This window comes from Pseudopipra pipra, chromosome Z (assembly GCF_036250125.1).
Source record: "Pseudopipra pipra isolate bDixPip1 chromosome Z, bDixPip1.hap1, whole genome shotgun sequence".
In the NCBI taxonomy this organism is placed as follows: Eukaryota; Metazoa; Chordata; class Aves; order Passeriformes; family Pipridae; genus Pseudopipra; species Pseudopipra pipra.
In genome coordinates, this window is record NC_087581.1 from 49,395,658 (window position 1) to 49,415,688 (window position 20,031).

Genomic DNA, 20,031 nt, shown 5'->3' on the forward strand with positions numbered 1-20,031 from the left:
TTACTAGCAATGGTCAGTAATTTCAAAGAATACAGTACTCTGAAAGCTTTTAATATGGATGATTTCTTTCCCCAAAGCATTGTTAATATTCAACTGTTTATTAATGTTAAATCTGTAATGATTAACCATGAGATTATTTGTATTAATTTTCAGCTTTGTGAATAGTAAAATTTCACACATCAAATTTTCATGTTTCCTATGGTCTGTGTATTTCTCTCAAACCTAATTCAGATGTAAAATATGTATGTTAACTGTATCTTGAGCTCCAGAACAGAGAAACATTCTTGCAATGAATCAAAAAACTAACAATTTGAGAACTAGGTGGTTGGTACAATTAGTTGCAGATCTTTCTAGACTATGAAGTGAGTCCCACTGACAGAACATCTAAAATGACCACTATAACACAAATACAAGGAGATCATTATGGCTATTTCTGATGTACTTTATTGATTAATATTTCAGGTAGAGTTTACAACACCAGAAAGAGGGACAAGAACAGAAGAGCAAAGAATCACATAACCTAAGAGAAGACCTTTAAGATCAATGCTGCAGCTGGTGGATAAAGAAAGTGAAACTTTCATCATGTGTTTGGTTAATACTGTAATAGAATTGCAGAACCATTAGGGTATATGAAAAAGAGCAAAGCAGACAGATGACAAGAGCAAAGGAGAGTATTTCCAGCAATTCACCAATCTTAATTACAGTCCACGGCAGTGCTTCTGAGTCTTGTTAACCTGTGCCTGACCTTAGGCAATCATATCTCCGAACTGTAGCAGTAAGGGATATGTCAGCTTGACTCGGGAGCCTGAACTGCTGCACTGGAGAATGGAGGCAAAGTCCGTGCACGCATCCAGGTGTGGGAAATGCAGAGTCACAGGGGGCAAAAACTGGAGGGTATCCTGCCCCACCTGCAGATCTGTACTATAGAAGAGATTCAGAGCCCTGGTAACAGATAAGGGGCTGGGATATCACCATCTGATGACACCCCCACATCTGGCAGCCTCTGAGCCTCTGGCAGCAGCAGCTAGGGGGAGATGGGAAGTGAGAGCAAAGAGGAACTGCCTGTGGTGGGCAGAGGTCCTGGTGACCAGACTGACCCAGGTCTAAAGAGGTTTGCTGCTTCACATGGGTTCTGTGGGGAGGCTGCCAAGGCTTCTCTGGTTCTTGGCCAACTCAAGCACCACCCATGTGGCCAGGGAGGACCTGGAGCAGAACAAGAATGACTGTGTCGCTCTGGAGGTGAGGACCAAGGGCACCAGGGTCCTGTGGTACCATTTGCCAGCAAAAGGAGGAATTTGAGGAGTGGACAGATCCTGTGGATCAACAACCACTTTTGCAGCTGGTCTCAGAGGCTTCAGCTTTTATGACCACCAGGCCATTTTGAAGATAAGAATGGATAATTGGTCCCACGTGACTTGACTGTGGCAGAACAGCTTCTCATGTCTGTCAAGCCTAGTGAGAAGAGCTTTGAATTAGGAACAGCAAGGAGGGGGAGATGATGATCCACCATCAAGAGAGGTAGTTGTGACATGGATTCACAAGCAAAGGTCTCAGAGTGATGTGGACAAGAGAGACCTTGCAGCCAGCAAAATAGGGCAGGAGGCTGGCTCCACACAAATAAGGATGTGCAAAGAGGACTGAATGATGGTGAAAGTTCTCACCCCCTTTCCAGAAAGTCATGATGACTGGGCACCTCTCTACATGCACAGAGCATGTAGTCACTACAGACTTCATCTGATTGCCATGGCTTTTCAACAGCTTAGCAACATCTGCCAGCTCCCTCAGGATCTTGGGATGCATCTCATCATGGATTTGTGGATGTTCAAAATCAAGGCTCATGTGCAAAAACTGGGGTTTGTAAATTTGCAGGGGCTATAGCCTTTGGCAAGGGTTTTCTTGATATAACCCCAGAAACAGAATAGGCATTATCCATGTGTATGAGGTTATGTTATGGATTTTTTCTGTCTAGGTAGAAAATCTGTAAGAGTTGTAAAGTGAAAATGCAAAGCTCTGTTAACTTCAAAATGAAATGTGAATTTCTTCTTGTGGCTGCATATTTGCTTGCTTGAATTACATTTTGTGGGTGGCAGAGTGGGAAGGCATTGCTGAATAGCTATAGATGGAATGGTAACTTCAACTCCGCTTCCTCCTCATTGTAAGGAAGTTATGAGAAGTGCTTTGTCTCTTTACAGAAAAATGCAGCTAATGGTGAGTGCTATAAGCTTGAAACAAAACTTTGGAGGTCACAGGCAGGGGAAAGAGCTTCCTCAAAATTCAGAGATTCAGCCAAAGCTGATACACAATACTCTAATCCCTATATTCAAAGCTATGTGTAAGGATGAAATAAATGAAGAATGGAGGAATTGTATTCCTCCTTCGTGAGTGGGTAGACTGAATGCTGATTCTATGGGTAATGAAGAGATGAAAAGGCAAGATGGAGAAATTCCTACTTGTCTTAGTGTGTCTAAATCACCAAATAGTCACTCTAGCACATTAGAAAATTATATCCAGAGATTAAAAATAAAGGAGACTCTCTATGTACATAGTGACCCATATGCACATTTAATAAAGAACCCCCCACTGAGGGGAAATTACTTTAAAAAAAAACAACAAATACTTACATTGTTACCTGGGGAAGTTTCATTACTGACTGTTCAGATAACCCTTATTGTCCACAATTAGACTGCAATTAACAGCTCTTTGTTTAAGGCAAGTACTCCACCAGAGGCCAATGTACTGCCATTTAACCGGCATTTTAAATAGTCAGTAAAAATATTTTCTGAGCAAAGTTGAAACAGGGAGGGCTTTTACTTCTTGTCATTAGATAATTCATTCACTTGTAAAGGACCTGGTTTTAGATTGCAGGGCTGTGGGGTTTGATTGTTTTTTTACCCAGAGAGGTATTACATATAATGTTGATTTTAAGAATTTGCATTATAATTGTTAGCACTACCAGACAAGACTTTCTCTTAAGACTGAAAGAGCTGGTAATGTTTTCACTTTTGAAGTCAACCTCCTTATTACACTCTCCCCTCTTACTTTGCTTTTGATTCACATCTCTGACTGGATGAAATGGATCTTTCCTGGTGGAACTAAATGGGAAGAAATGTTTCAGAAGATCATGTAACACACTCCAGCTGCTGACAACAGTTTGCTCTGGTTGAGCCAGTGTAGAAATAAGTCAAAGAAACAGAAGTAGAGATTTCTTTACACTTCTGCTCCCATCAGACAATGTAGAAGCAATATCCTAACACTTTTTTGAAGAAAGCTCTATTTGTCTTGCTTTTCTGATTTTTATCAGAGTCTAAACCCCAAAGCAGAAAGTGTTTCCACTTGTACAGGCCCTCTGCTTGTGTCAGTGAATCAGCCACATCAGGACTGCCAACCATACAAAACAGTGCACCCAACGAAAGTCAAAAAGTAATCAATAGTCTGTCAAGAAGATCTGCTGACAAAGAAGAAACTCTTAGCACTTCTGTCAACGAATATGCATATGGAAAACTTTCAAGGACTCACACACAGAGGGTAATCCCTGAAGGATTTGATATTTTTTGACTGAGGAGCCTTGACTAGCTGTGGAGAAAGGGCAGACTGATTACACAGACACATCTGAATTGATTTTTCAGCAATTATTCTTATTATAGAGGAATATCTGTATCTGATTTCCCATTGGGACTAATTATTGATCTCTTTACCGTAATAAAGGCCACTTCATTTGCAAGAAGAGGTGAGACTTGTGACTTCTTTTTTACGTAAGTATTGAAAAAAAAATGCTGGCATTCCAAAGATCTCAAACACTACTGTGCAAGCCACATTTTAATGATTAGGGAGGGCCTTTTTACAGAATTTATAATTGCTGAAGGATTGTAAAATTACTAAATGAAAAAAAAATGTTTTTCAAAAAGCCTATCCTGGTAACAAATTCTCTCTCATGCCTTCGGATCAACTTACTTATTTTTAAGGGAATCAGTTCACTGTGTTTTCAGGAGGCTGGGGAGTGATGACTGGCAGCACCTGTAGAAGCAAGAACTAAATGAAGGCAGGTCATGCCAAACCACTGGAACTACATATAGGTCAGGAACAAGGGATAAGAGATGGCATCACAAACAGTGATGTACCTCACTTTTTAACTTGCCCTATGCACCACAAGGGTAGCCACCATTAGGCTCCCTCTACAGAGAGACAGGGTCATGGAAAGAGTTATTTCTCCAATGCATCCCACCTACAGGAAGTGGGAGGGGTGTGTTTCAAACCTAACACACCCTTTGAAGGCAGGTCTCATACACTTCCAAGTAGACTGGTACGAAAAAGCTTAGCATTTTTCCTGAGAAAGGATAGCAGATGGATCTAGCCAGATAAAAGTTGATAAACCCAGCAGGATAAAGATTATTACAGTCACCTGAGAAGGCAAGAAACCTTGTTTACACATCTTCTTTAAACAATTTGGAGCAGGGATTCAAACACACACTATCTCTTACTTTCTAGTCAAACACATTAACAATTTGGCTGCAGGGTATTTAAGGTTTTGGCAACCTCAGCTGTTGAAACTTTTGCTTTCCATAAAACACTTGCATGGTAATGGCAGCACAGGACACCAAAGAACAGTCTAAAAGATAAAACACTCCAATTAGAAAATACAGCCCTTGCTCCTATGCAGCCTTTTTCTATACTTTGCATCATTCACTGGAAAAAGTAAACAGTCTGGGATTTAAAGGCCAAAATCAAGATCAGAAGCCTTACCACTAAGACTTTACCCTCTCAGTTTCTCTCCTTTGTCCCAACTTCAGCTTTTTTTTTTTTTCCTTTTCTGGCCTTCCCCTGCCTCGCACAAACCTGCCTTGGGAGGGGAGAAGGGGCCAGGACAGCAAGGAAGGGAGGGCTTTGTTGCCTTATTCAGGTCTGCTTTCAAGAGAATCAAAGAGTACAGGCCAGGCCCAGGTCTGCTGTGAGGCTTTCAGAGGCCAAGGTGTATCTATCCATCAGATAGGCCTGGGAGACAGATGGGGTGCTATGCAGCAAGTGCTGGATCAGCTGGCTTGTCTCGAGTAAGCAGATTGTCGCTGGATACAAACCTAGGCTGGAATTTAAAATGTACCCTTGAGGGCTAGACTAATTTCATTTTAAAATAGCTGTCTGGGCTTCCCCCTCTACAGAACAATAGCAGTAGGCATCTCCAGAAGGCAATTCAACCCAACCTACAATATTGCTATTTACTTCACTGAATACAGAGAAGGCTTACGTGTTTAGTTTACCTAATTTAGATGAAATACCTCTCAATCACTAAAGTATGCCTCGTCTCCTTTAAGGCAACTAAGACCTTGTTTGGATAAAGCTATCCCTTGGTAACACCACAGAATGGCACTATTCCATAATAGCTCCCAGCTGTTAGTCTCACCAGATGTGAAAGACCAAGACAGAAGAGGAGTTTCAACTTGCCTCTCCCAAACTCCAGCAGAGTGCTTAACACCACTACAGTCTAAATAACTCTTACCATTATCTGCCAAACACGAGTGAGCAGGTCAGGTGACTGCCAAAAAAGTCCCACAAGTAAACCAGACAAATGAACAACATTTAAATCTGACTAGTGTGCAGATACAAACTCAAGACCGCATTTGTTTCCTCTGCTCAGCAGCAAAATACAGATTCCTTGAGACGCTTTACTGGACTAAGAAGGAAAGCAGAGATCCTAAAGAAACATCAGGGTTCAAGCTGAAACTGTGTGTCTCAGTTTCAGATTTAAATGCTTGACACACCAAACATACATATAAAATCTTTCACAGATCCAGCCCTCAGCACATACTAGAATCAATGACATGTACATATTTTGTGTATTTAATGGAGTATTTGTCTACTGTTGGAGTATAGATAAAAGTGGAAATTAAGCTTTAAAACTAGTGTAATCATTAAAATAATCCCTGTAAATGTTATTGGCACTCCACATATGACACAATGTCCTTTTTATATCTAGTTATGATAGATACACAGCCCAGCACGAAGACTGTAATCAATCTTACTGTTCACAGTTGTTTACTATCAGCAGCTTTTAATTTCAATGAACTTTAGTTTACAAAGATAAAGAATTCAGAATCAGATCAGATGCAATTGTTCTACATCAGCATCACAAATTTACCTGCATACTTGTACTTGATCCGTGGCTATTTTGCTCTCCACAAGATGATAACTAATAACAATGATAAAATCTAATGAACAACACTGATCCCCACAATTCTTGTTTGTTTTGAATACATCTGGAGAGAAGTAGCAGCACAACACAGAGAACATTTACCTTGTAAAAAACACCTTTTAAAAAAAAGGAAATCATTACTAGTCCTGTTTGGACATTGTGTAGATAGCAGTCTGTAATAACCGGAATAGGGAAAGACAGAAAAGAATTCGTACCAGTCAAGATAGAGATGGGAATTAAATAACCTAAGCATGAAAATTTCAGTAAAACACCACAGCTGTACTTACATGAAGAAAACAAATTCAAGATTGTAAACTGTTCTGTGTGTGTGACAAAACAGAAGAAAGCCACAAGACTCCTGGGCTTTTTTTCAAAACATGTCCACTAATGAAACTCTCATTAGACAGTACAAAGCTTGCAACACTGCTTGCTTCACTTTGCAGTGTATATAAGTAAATAGGCACTTGCACAGCCTCAAAACTCATAAAACAAATGCATGGTAACCATAATGCCAAGGTAAGAAAATGTAAATAGTTGATGATCTACTTTCTGGCAGTACAGCAGCAGTCTGAAAGGAAATGCAATACTGAAGGGCTGTAACTTGACCATAAGAACAAAAGCCAGGTTGTTCTCTCAGGTTGCGTTCCACTTAACAGATGCTCTATACAGATTTTTCTTCCAGTCAGGAAATAAAAAAGTATTTTTGGTTTGACAGGCAGTTAAACCTATTATTTCCTTTCATAATATCCTTGTTTAGGAGCCTTCTGTACATACAAAATGAAGGATTAAGCACACAGTCTCTGCTCAGTCCTGCAACATGCTTCCTATAGAAGTTGCCAGACTCCACACTACAGAGAACCATCATCAGCCATTGTTAGCATATGGTTAGGAAACACTCTGGTTAAGAAGATACTTAAAAAACTGTTTTGGATAAGCCACTAATATCCAAGGCATTGCCCAGCTTGTTGAAGACAAACAACACGTAGTGTCAGTAACAGCTGACAGGCTGTGGCACTAAAATACTGATAAACGTCACACTGCCTTCTGCAGAGCTTGTGGTGATAGATCAACACCTGGGAGAGTGAATCCTTGCAGGTATGACAGCTGCCTTCTGTGTACAGTAAACATATATATATTTAAAGCTCCCTTTGCTTTCTACAGCAATTTCTACAGATCATTTTGCTGATATATTTACCACATAAGATTGTTCCTCACACAGCTCAAATCCTAGCTGTAACACGAGCTTAGCAAAGTAACATTCAAAGTCGTCGTTTTTAGGTCTGTCTTGGTATGCATCTGACTTTTGGCACTTTCGATTTACCTTCACACTGTGTGATTAGCCCTGCAGATGAAATATTATAGCTTCCATATATACTTAGCAGGTCATCCTGTTCTGTAATTTTATGGACTCTTCTATATAATTTTTTCTTCCAACTTCACCACCTCTTCTTTAGTTTTATGGCAAATAATTTTCTATTCCAGGGTTCTTCTGGTCTGAGAGTTCTCCATTAACTTAAAAAGAGGATTTTTATAACACCTCTCAGGAGGAATGCAGCAGTAACACAGATAACTGTGCTAAAGCTCTTCTAAGTATCTCCACAAACATTGCAAAGGAACTGTAAAACTGGTATCCTGAGGGGATGGTTCCTGCTCTTGGTTCCTCACACACTATCTCTTTAATAAACTGGCCTGGTTTACAGCTGCTGGTCATAAATTTAACTACACATCTTATTTAGTAGAGGGAAAACAACCATCTGCAAGAAGTATAAGAACTGTATTCAGCACATTCCTATCCAATATCCTATCCATACTATTTGGCTAGGAGACAAACAGCCTTTATTTATAAATTGCCTGCCCAGTATGTGGCCTACATCCCCAATTTCTCTGCACCCCACCAGGGGTCACACCACATTACTGACGTTCCTCAGCAGGGCAGGCAACTATTCTTCTACTGTAATAATTCAAAATATTTATACACTGCATAGCCACTCTTTCACATACACACATATACTTACTGGTATACTGATGAACCACATCTAAAATGTTTTGCAAAGACTGACACACTGTGGGGTTTCCAAGCATGAAAAAAATATAAATCTGTAGGCTTCTAAAAGACAGACAACTGGAGGGCCTGTGAAAAAAAGCAAGCATTCCCTTTAAGTTTAAGCTCTCTCCAGAGACCATTCACTAGCTTCAAAATATTCACGTTTGGCATTAAGTAAAGCTCTCTTGGAAAAACCCACAAGTTAATTCAATTTAAAAAAATGTGTTAAACCAAGTAGTACTTAGAGGGAGCACTGAGTATTTTATGTGTAATACACAGTTACTCAGATACACACTTAAATATTTAATATGTAAAAAATAAAGTGCTGTCTATCAGGTCCCAGTGCAGGGACATTATAAAACATTTCAACAACTGTAAAACAAATAGATACAAAGAACACTGCATCAAACATATATGAAAACAGTTAACAATATGTACAATCTGGTGGGTGTCCCAAGACAAAACATCCCTTCATATACATGGTATATACATATATACTCCTCTTTACTCAATATATTATGACAATATATATTTCAAAACTTTGTTTACAGACAAAAAAAAAAAAAACAAACTACAAAAACACAACAAGGATAAAGGACACGAGTCCAAGATGGACAAAGAATTTGTTATCCCTCCCCACAACACCAGCTCTACTCCTGGGAAAGATATGCCAGTGCTCTTTTCTGGGATGCAGCGCCTCCACATCCTGCAAGGCACTGTGAGCAGCAGCTGTGAAGCTGGCATCACCTGTAGTGAGCAGGTCAAATACACATGAGTAAAAATAGATGTCCTTCACCAGCATCTTCTCATGGCATTTGGTGGTGGCGGTTTCCAGTGTGTACCCTGATCGGGGATGGGCAGCACTGCCCTGAGGAAGCAATTTGCTCATCACAGGCAACGGCAAGTGACCGCTGTCATCAATGCGTTCGCTGGAGGGGCAGCCGTTGACACAGAGCTGCAGGTCCTGGCCCTCCTCGTAGGCCATGACCAGTTCCCGAGGCATTTGGATGGCCAGCGTCAGGTAGTGTCCGAGCTGCCGCACATACACCGTGGTCCCGATGTGCCGGGCGTGCATCTCGATGTACTTCCCACTGACCTTCTCCACGATGTTCAAGCTCCTGGTGTTCCCATCACCTCCACTCGTTGTACCATCCACAAAAGCTGCAGGCAAGTCATCAGTCACCGCTTGATACACTTTCTGTTCTGTACAGTCTTGGTATGATTTAAAGATAATAGTTATCTGGAGGGGAAGGGGGAAAAAAAAAGCAAAGTTATTGGAAAAAAAATATTATCTCAACCCCTTTTCCATTTTGCAGCTGAATATGTCTGGGACTGACCACTACCTCAGAGCCTGGTAGTTGTCCACAAGTCATGTCTTAAAGGAAAACAGACTGTACACATGCTTAAAGTAATATTTTACCAATTGTTAGATTTGTTCTTAGGTTGTCCTGGAAGAAGGACTAGTAACATGTGGCAACAGCTGTGATGTCTGGAAAGGAAAAGGCTTTCTATTTAATTAGGTATCAGAACTCCCTCCTGCCTGATAGTTTTTTAAAGCTCTGGAATGCCTCCTGCAATGACAGAGAAGTGTAAGTGCCAAGTAATTCCCACAATGTTGGCCACTGTGGCAAAACCAGAATGAGATTGTGCCAAATCACGGAAAGGTACAATCACGACCAGGAAGAACAACTAGTATCAGTTAACCAGCACACTTCTGCACAACAGCTTTTGTCTCCTGCCCCTCTGTTTTGAAGTAAGCTGTAGAGGTTCAAAAAGAGCCGATTACAGACAATTCAGATAAAACCTCTACCCTCATTAGCCTCACCTCTCCATATTACTTGTATAAAACAAAAGTCTCCCCATCTCCCTCCTCCCATTGCAACAGTTTCTCCTGTGGAGTGTGCAGACTTCTTACTGCAATAAGAGCATTACATTTATTTTCACTGTTTGGCTTGTCCCAGGTGGCTGATGCTTTGTCCGTCTTTCTGTCTCACAACACAGACGATACTTCCTATTTTGGTTTTGTATGTTCCCACTGGTGATGACTGTATTTTTCCAATGGTTTTTCCTTCCGTCAATCAGTTACACAGCTTGAGTTGTATCAGCTATATAGCTTAAGACCACCTGTAGTCAAGTCATTTAGTAAACTGATATCTGTGGACCACAGCTAAGCTGTGGAACGCCTACATTCAAAATCCAGAAAACACACAAGTGCCCTCACCGCTGTAAACACAACCTCACAACTCTGTGCTTAGTAAAGTAATCTCAGCAACTCAGAGAAGAGAAACCTGAGATCTCTCAAGGAATTAGTATTTCTGTATATAATCCAGACCTTCATGCAGTAAATCTGGTCTTTTATTTTGTATAATGCAGTTTTGATGAAAAAGACTTCTATCTCGACCTGCTCAGACAAAGAAGCATTCCTCTTTCCTTGAGCACATTTGTATTGCTCTGCAAGGAGAGAATGATTTACACATCTTGAGAAGTAAAGCTCTAAGTCTGCTCAGCACCTGAAGAAGCCTGAAGTCAAAAAGAGTTAATTGTTTTAATGAGACACAGAACCGGCTGCTGGATAAAAACATTTAAGCAAGGCACCTGGCAAAATTTATCAGCAAGCAGCCACCAAACTGTTCTCTCCAAAACCCCCTCCTCTGCAACAACGAAATGCACACAATTTCAGATACACAGAGGGAGAAGAGAAGCCTGCACCCTAACTCAAGATTAGCAATAACATTACATGGTGAATGAGAGCTGAATGACTACAAAATGAATAAAGGCCTCCATGTAGGCTGCAAGAACACTCCAGAGAATCAAGAGATTATTAAGACTTTCCAAGGACATACTTGTATTTAAACACTGCAGCTCAAGACATTAGTTTTGAATATTGTGTTGTATGTCACATGACATCCATCTAATCCATAGGCTAGATTAGTAAAACCAGAGTTCTGCACAGTCTTTCCCTTATCACATACTCCTACCTCAATATCATGCCCTGGTATTAAGAGATACTCCAGAGCTTGTTGCAAAGGGAGATAAAGCAAATTTCCTTACAAAGCTTTAATCTAAGTTCTTAAGGTAACAGAAAGCACTAGAAAGTGAAAAAATTATTTCAAACAAATTTAACGTGTGTTACATGTGTCTATGTACCTACAGCACTTTTTACACTCTGGCTGGGTTGCAAGAATACATCCACAAAACTGCTTATGGGGTACTGTTTACAGACTAGAGACTAGCTGCCCTTTCTAAACCTATGACTGAAAAATCCAAATACCATATGAAGAAAGATTTTTGAAAGTATTGGTATCTCAGCCTTGTTCTGTGGTCACATACAGAGCTCTTCTGCAGTGAGGAATTCTGAAAGATGAATACAAAGGTTTCCAGAGACTTACCTGAAGATACAGTAAACAAACATCAGCTATAGTAAGAGTACTAAATCAAAAACAAACAACACACACATCCAACCTGCACATTTCATTTTGGACTTCATCCTCCCACTGCTACTGATACCACTACTGATGAGTGCACTGATCACAAAAATTTTCTAAATTCCACTCACATCCAAAGCCTTTCAAACATGGTGTTACTGAGATGTCAAACTGCAGTTTCTAGATGACCTTAATGTATTTGTTAATGGTGCCTGGCTTTTGTGCCTTAAACAAAATCAAGACTTTCAACTCTGAGTTCTTGTACTGGTCTTTCCTAGTGCTATAATGCAATCACAGTGCTGTAGGTATCCCTACATGTTGCTATTTTACTATGCATTTAATAGAATCCTAGAATTGTTCAGGTTGAAGAAGACCTTTAAGATCATGGACTCCAACCATTAATGTAGCACTGCTAAGCTTGGTAAAGAGTGAGAGTGGAAAACAGCCCAGCAGAAAAGGACCTAGGGGCGCTGGTTGACAGCTGTCTGTACATGAACTGCTGTGTGCCCAGGTGGCCAAGAAGGCCAAGGGCATCCTGGCTTGGATCAGCAGTAGTGTGGGAGCAGGATCACAGCAGTGATTGTTCCCCTGTACTGGGCAGCAGTGAGGCTACACCTCAAGCATCATGTTCAGTTTTGGACCCCTCACGTGCAGAAAGACATTGAGGTGCTGGAGTGTGTCCAGAGAAGGGCAACAGAGCTGGGGAAGGATCTGAGCACAGGTCCTACATGGAATGTCTGAGGGAGCTGGGGCTGCTCAGCCTGGAGAAAGGGAGGCTCAGGGATAACCTTATCACTCTCAACAGGCACCTGAAGGGAGGTTGTAGACAGGGGGGTATCATCCTCTCAAGTAGCAAGTGACATGATAAGAGGAAATGGCCACAAGCTGCACAAGAGAGGTTCAGATTAGGGAAAATTTCTTCACTGAAAAAGAGTTGTCAAGCACTGAAACTGGCTGCCCAGCCTCTTGAGTCATCATCCTCAAAAATGTTTAAAAGGCATGTGGCACTCAAGGACCGAGTTTAGCTGTGGAATTCTCAGTGTTAGGTTTGTGACTGGACTCAATGGTCTTAACGGTCTTTTCCAACCTAAATGATTCTATGATATCCTCCAACAAAACTGTAGTATGTACTACTTCTGAGAAAGACAAATTCATCTCCACCTTAGGCAAGATGTCCACAAAGATAAAAAGAATAATGACACATAACCAGACATCTGATGCTCCTACTTAAAAAAACAACTGAAAGGTTGGAGATAAACATTTTAATATTACTTACAGGAGACTAAGTACACTGTGATCACTCTGCAATGATTTCCTGCAAAAATAGAAATCGTGCTGCAAAAGCAGTAAAAAGTTTGGTGGTTTTTTCCTTCTCTATGTCCTTACATTCACACTCTCACCCTCAAGCTATCTACTACAAAACACCTGGATAGGAAAACCTCCATTTCCAATTAATGCAAACAAGAAGGAAAGTTTTCCACTGGCAAGCCCAAGCTTCTGCCTCATCTGCTATTCAAGGACAACTACTCTAGAGATATCTAGAACACCTGTCACAGAGATGAAAGGCAATAGAGACTTTATACACCTCCAAATAAAGCAAACAATAAATAAAATAAAAAAACCTCCAACCTTTTATGTAATGCATTCTGCAACACTTTTCTAACTTACTCCCTCTACAGCCCCTTGTAACAGACATTTATCCTCAGGAAATTGCAAAACCAGTTCCAAGAAAGGGGACCTCTTTATCTATAGCTGGAGAAATCACACATAAAAGATGCCAGTGACCTACTCAACACCCATACAAGAAGTCTGGTAGAAAGAAAAAGAAAAGAGGAGCTCGAACTCAGTTTCCCAGGCTCCTTGGTGATGATCCTTCATTCTCCACCTGAAAAGCCCTAGGATCCTATGCTCAGGGGCATAAGAACATCAGGCAAGCTCAAAAAACCTGGAGTTTCAAGTTTCAGCTCGACCACAGAATATACAATAGCTTTGTTCACAGCGGAAAAACAGATGTTTTTTTGGCAACACAAATATGCAAAACACCTACAAACAAATTGCCAAGAGCATTTTGTGAATAACTACACAACTCTCACAAGACATGCCCTTCCAAGTCCTGCTTTTCATACTTTCATGCCAGACGCACACTGGGGGGTGGGGGAGGAAAAGTATACTTTTATTCTTCATGTTCTTACTTGAGGTGTCCTCCTGACCTTCTCTGTCCTTCAAGAATTTAATGGATAGCCCTCACACTACTGGGGTTATTCATGTCTCATAGGTTTTGGAGAGAGAGGAAAACTTACTTTACAAATAACGCTCACTTAGTCGCTGACTCCCTCAAAGGTTGGTACACCAGAAAGCTCAGACAAATCCGAAAGTACCAACTTCCTACAAGGGCAACTGACGGTTCACACCTTTCAAAAGCCCACTACATATGGGGTGGAGATTAAATATTCTGTTTCTACAGCTTCATAAATCACCCTAAGAAAAATGGATACAGGAAAAACTAAATCTTCTACTCTTATTGCCCTTTCTTTCATTAGGTCTGCTTTAGAGTAGGCTAATTAGGTTAGTATTTGCTTTGGCTTCTACACAATTTAAGTCCAGCACATACCTTTGTTCTTATTTCCTAACAAACTTATATTTCAAATACTGCAATGAAAAAACAGCCAGACTAACAACGGATAATGTTTTGGAAACTTTTCTTGTGAAGGCAGAAGACCTATTTGGATGCTCTTAGCTAGGGATTACACTATGTAGATATCACTGAACTGTACCTCTTTAAAAGTCCTTTAAGCTTCCCTGTGGCCAAAATTAGTCAAGTACACCCAGCAGCAGATAGTGTACTACAGTAAAAATGGAATTCTTGCAGAGGAAAATGTTACAGGAATGAAATTAGCAGTAGTAGTACAGTTTAACAAGCCTTTTGTATTTCTTTTATAGCAGCCTGTTCCATAAAGAAACAAAAGAGGCAGAAGGATGCATTAGAGATACTAAAACTTATCTTGCTAAGTTCCTTGTACATTCAAACAACCTCCACTGCCTACAAACAGGTGTGGTAAGTTTGATTACCTGTCAAAAAAAAAAAATTCAAGGAAAGACATGTATACTTCTGATAAAGACATTTCTAATATCGTAAGCTATACGTCTTATTTAATTGCTTCTTCACACTTAGCTGTACTTGTGCAATGACAGGGATGATAAAACACTACTACAGAAGAGAAAAATGTATTGCTGCTTTTCCCAGAATGAAAAGTCAAAGAAAAACACCAAAAAAAAGGACAATAAATAAAGATAGAAGGCATGCCCTTTAAAACCATATTTTCCCTCAGTATGTACAAACATTTATCTCCTTGGGTCGTCCTCTTATCTGTTGGAAAAGATATATAACCAGCATAACATGCTACATAGTCAATCATTTTCAGAATGTAGCTAAAGTTAAGATCACCTATCTAACAACCATCACACCCACACAATTTGTACACAAGAGTCTCAACATTTTCCTCTACTACTACCAGGAACAAGGAAATAAAGAAAATTTTGCAAGAGTTTAGCAAAACTGAGGATAAAAGCTTACTGCAGATTATGAAATAAGGCTTTTTCTTGCAGTTCTTTAGGAGTCTTAAAAAGCCACTAGAACAGATTGCAAGGGACATCTTTTGCAAAGCTTACTCAGGTTAGCCTCATTGCCTTATTTTATAAACCTTCAGAACTCATTCACAATGCAGACTGTTCTTGAACAGGCACAAGTTAATCTGAGTTTCAGTCCAACCTCTGCTCACTCACACACGCAATGACATTAGTCAGTACCTCAGGATCCAGCACAAATTTAATAGCAAAGCTGATTTTCCCTTATTAATACTCCTGTACAGCCAACTCCATGGAAGATGTGCAGGCTCTACTGTGACCAGCAACTCCTGCTTCCAAACTCTGTAATAAAAAACCTACTTCCAGGCTTACCTAAATGATGAAAATTCTCCAACATCATTTAGTGTTGAAATGGTGTTCGCACAGCCTGACCTTCACAATACAAGAGCTACACTACCACATCTTAAAAAAGGCCATTTCACTCCAAAAAGGGAATGAGGTATGTGACAGCATCAGCTTCAAATGTACACTTAAGTAATTTCTTTTATTGACAGAGACATCTGCTGCCTGCATTCAGCAGAGAGAGAGAAGTATTTTTCTTAAGTTAAGGAAATGGCATAAGTTAGTAATACTAGTGCATTTATTCCTCAAGTACGTAAGAGGAGAGCAATCTTAAGTCTTGCCTGTCTCAGCAGGGGCTTAAAATGCTCAGCATAATTTTAAGGGTACTGCTCCTTTAGTAAAGCCAGGGAGCTAAGACCTTCTGACAACCATATAGCTTCCACGTAATTGTTTTGCTTCCTTTAATTCTCTGCAGTTCCCTTCTTGTTTCTGCTCTGAACCATGTGTGTTTTAATAACCTGTTTGTTGTGCCACTGTCAGTATTTTTCATTTCCTACTGTTATAGCCATACCATTTAGAGTTAATGAAAAGCAAAGACTTACACTCTTTCCTTCTTTAAGGTTTCTTCCAACCCAAAGCATTCTATGATTTTTTAAAATTTCTACTTAATGCAGAGGCAGTCACACAATAATCTGATAACTGTTTTGAAGTGTTACATCTAGTGTCCTTACAGGCTTATGTGGTGATAAGCACAAGTTTTCTTGCTGTGGGCAGCAGCAGAGGGAAGAAAAGAACCTGTTTCAAGTTTCGTTTGATGCTCAGAAGGAAAGAGTTTTACTGTATTGTACTACTGCACAGAAGATTCTCAAGCTGTTATACTTCTTTAACAGTTAAGAGCTAAATGACTTACTTCGCTGTCTTGGCCTTTTATTTCTCCATGCATGCACAGAGCTTAAAATAAATCTGTACCTTATTTGTAGCAGTAGCACTGGATCCTGGGACCACAGGCACGTTAGTCACTTGCACTGACAAGTAGTTATTGTCTATGAGGGGCCAAGCACCTTCCACTTTGCATGTCTGGAAGTGATCCTTAAAAGTCCTCAGATGTGGATCACCAAACAAGCCACAAAATAGATAAGTAGGAGCAGGAGTCTTCTCCCCTCCCTGATGTTCTCTGGCTTCTGTGTGGCCGCTGTAATTGCAAGGATCATGGGTCATTCCAGGGTTGGTGGAGGATGTTGGTCCATCTTTGGTACAGTTCCTCTGGGCCATGAGGTCGCTGATCCCGAGTACTGCAGAATGGTAGACCAGGTTTCCACGGCATACTTTGGAATTGCGATAGGTACACGCAGAGTACGCGCGCAGGGCCTTGCAGAACTCCAGATCAAAGTCCTCAAGAGCTGCGTTTAGATGGGAAGTGAAGGACACAAAATCAGTGGTGCACTTCTGGATTCCACAAGATGTGTGCAGCTGGCAGTCACCTAAGCACAAAAAGAGACGGCAGAGAGAAATCAAGCAAACCTCTTGGGTGGCAATACCCCATTCCACACCCACAGGTGCTGTAGAAAACAACCTGAACGAAACTTACAGTGCTCACCCATTAGGAAAACAATACATAATAGAGAAAAAGGTGTTGTGAGACAGAAAGATAGAGAAGAGAGAGTATCTCAGATGATGACAGGACCCGTGCATGTCTTAATCCATCACCTGATATTGTCTAGAGGAAAATAAAGAGCACTAGGGCCTGCCAAGTATAAGCCAAACATTTCTTTTCAGATATCAAGGTGATGATGCAATTCTGTGCTTCAGTTAATCACTTAGTAAGAAAGTCTCCATTTAGTCATTCAATGCTTTACACAAGTTACAGAATGCTGCCCCTCAGAAGAATGTGGTAAAGGCAGCAAAGCAATATATGTTCAAGTGAAAATAGAATTAATGAAGCAGAAACCAAAGTTTCTCTTCTAGAAAGCAGGGCAGAGGGGAGGATGGTAGGAAACTGGGCAGGCAGTTTGCTTTATTTCTCTGGCACTATCATACCTAAAGCTTCACTGCTCATTTTTTGGAAGCTAATAAGTGAAAAAAACCCACAGCTGTCCAGTGTGCAAGTTTCCAGCTAAGACATCTAAACAATAGCAGCCTCTCTTACACAGTAATTCAATAATAAGACTAGGGCCGAAGAAACCCTTTCCCCACGAAAGCCTGAAGTACTTACCAGATGTACACAACAGGTACACAGTTCACTTTACATGAAAAAAGCAGTTAGGCCTTATCTGATCACCTGATTTCCACAAAAGAGCACAATTACCATCACAGCAAGCAAACTGGAGTTGTACAGTCCTCTCCTCCACAGTTCTCACGGACATGATCTGAAATCCTTCCAGATTCTCATGGCACATAGCAATGGTGTTCTGCTGGTGACTTTTACCCAAGAACTTACCAGGAGCAGAAACAAAATGAAAGACTGCACACACACTAAGGGAAATGGAGCCACAGGGTTCACAGTGCTTAAAACCAGGACCCTAGTCTAGGATTCTAGCCTAGGATTCCCTCCCATCCAAAGACCCTTCATAAAGAATATGTGCACAACTTCATGGAACAGCTCTCCAGGCATGCAAAACTACGTACTAAAAACATGATGCATTGTTATTTTTATGACCTATAAAACTCAACTGCGGAAACATTAATCTGTAATTTCAAACTGTCATAAAACAGATTTTGAATACCACAAAAATGCCTCCAAAGATAAATGGAAGTGTGAAAAAAAAAGGGAAAATGCAATATATTTAACAGAAACTCCTGAGACATGAGAAGTGAAAAAACGGACCGCAGAGCAGTCTTGTAGCACTTTCATTCTTAAACAGTTGTCTTCTGCAATTCACACAGTGATGAGAGGATATTAGCAATTTCTTTGCTTGCCCCTTAGCTGACCCTCCTGAGCCGGTACTCACATGACTTACTGTGAATATCCAAACCATGAATTTATAAGGGCAATATGTTTTCCCAGTGATGCACAGCTAACACAAATCTCCTGTCAAAATCCCAGGACAACACAGAGTAGAATGAGGCACTCTACACCTACAGCGAAGCGTGACCATGAATTGTGTAAGCAGAAAGTTTTTCTCTTCATCTTTGTGCATCATTGTGCAACCGTAGAGTTGTATGTACCTTTGCAAAAAACAGAAAAAACCTGCACAAAATCCAATCAAATTCTGTGTTTTCTGATATACAAACAAAAACACCCTATGGCAGGCAAAATAACACAGGTAATCGTGGGTTCAGAGACAGACTTTCAAAGCATGAATTTATTTCCCCTCAGCTGTATTCGTGATATTGTTTTGAGCATATATAAATCAGGCTAGCTGAGCAAATCAGTCAAGTCAACAGCTGAATAAATCACAGATTCACAGAATTGTTAAGGTTGGAAGGGACCTCTGGAGATGCTCCAGTCCAACCCCCTTGCCGAGGCAGGGTCACCTAAACCAGGTGACACAGGAACGCGTCCAGGTGGGTTTGTAATGTCTCCAGAGTTGGAGACCTTCCTTGGCAGCCTGTTCCAGGGCTCTGCCACCCTCAATGTAAAGAAGTTTTCCTTATGTAGAGGTGGAACTTCTTGTGTTTTAGTTCATGGCCACTGCTCCTCGTCCTGTCGCTGGGCACCACCGAGAGGACTCTGGCACCATCCTCTCGGCATCCGCCTTGGAGACATTTTAACGAGATTCCCTCTCAGCTAGATAAACAGGCCCAGCTCCCGCGTCTCTCCTCAGGAGAGGTTCTACCTGACGGAAAGGGGCTCCGGCTGCGCTCCCGCCCCAACGCCGCCCGCCCCCCGCGGTACCTGCGCCCGGCAGCAGCAGCAGCAGCCCCAGCGGGGCCAGGAGCGGCCGGAGGCTCAGCCGCGGCTCAGCCCCGGCGGCAGGACGGGGCCGCGGCATGAGGCGGCGGCGGCGCGGGCGGGCGACGTCCTCCTCCGTGCCTCTCCTTCGCCCTCCTCCTCAGCCCTTCCTGCTCCCGCTCCTCCTCCCGCTCCACGGGGCGGCCCCGTCAGAGGACAGGCCGGGCCGGGTCTCTGCGCGCACAAAGGGCCGGACCCGCTGCGTCACCGCGGCTCCGGGCGCGCTGCGGCCCCGCCCCGCCCGCCATGCCGCTTTCCATTGGCTTCCCCTGCTGTCTGTCACGAGTGACCCCCACTCCCGGCGCCCTCCCGTGGCCTTGCCCCGCCCACCCCCGTGCGTCACCGCGGCCGCGCGCGCGCGCACCGCGCTAAACGGGCCCTGAGCGGCGGGAGGGGCCGCACGCGGCCACCAGGGGGCGCTGCCGGTACAAGAAGAGCTGCTGGATTGGGAAGCAGCCGAGGTTTGTTTTCCAGAAGGCAGGTGGGATGCCTGAGCCGGGAGCTGCTCCCCTGTGGACAGTATCTCCAGTCCCACCGCGGACGGCTCTTCCCGCCCGAC

General features: G+C 41.9%; 1 protein-coding gene across 2 annotated transcripts; it reads right to left on the reverse strand.

Moving 5' to 3' along the window:
- Positions 1 to 421: 421 nt before the first annotated feature.
- Positions 422 to 19,658, reverse strand: RGMB (repulsive guidance molecule BMP co-receptor b). Of its 2 annotated transcripts, none has more exons than XM_064640867.1 (3): positions 19,416 to 19,658; positions 16,550 to 16,980; positions 422 to 9,468 (listed from the first exon to the last, which is right to left on the reverse strand). In XM_064640867.1, exons 1-3 carry the CDS (start codon positions 19,510 to 19,512, stop codon positions 8,800 to 8,802), a joined length of 1,197 nt encoding a protein of 398 aa, XP_064496937.1. In that variant the 5' UTR covers positions 19,513 to 19,658; the 3' UTR covers positions 422 to 8,799. The 2 variants fall into 2 exon arrangements, with proteins under 2 accessions (XP_064496937.1, XP_064496936.1); XM_064640866.1 differs by having other exon boundaries at positions 16,550 to 17,061.
- Between the last annotated feature and the right edge of the window lie 373 nt (positions 19,659 to 20,031).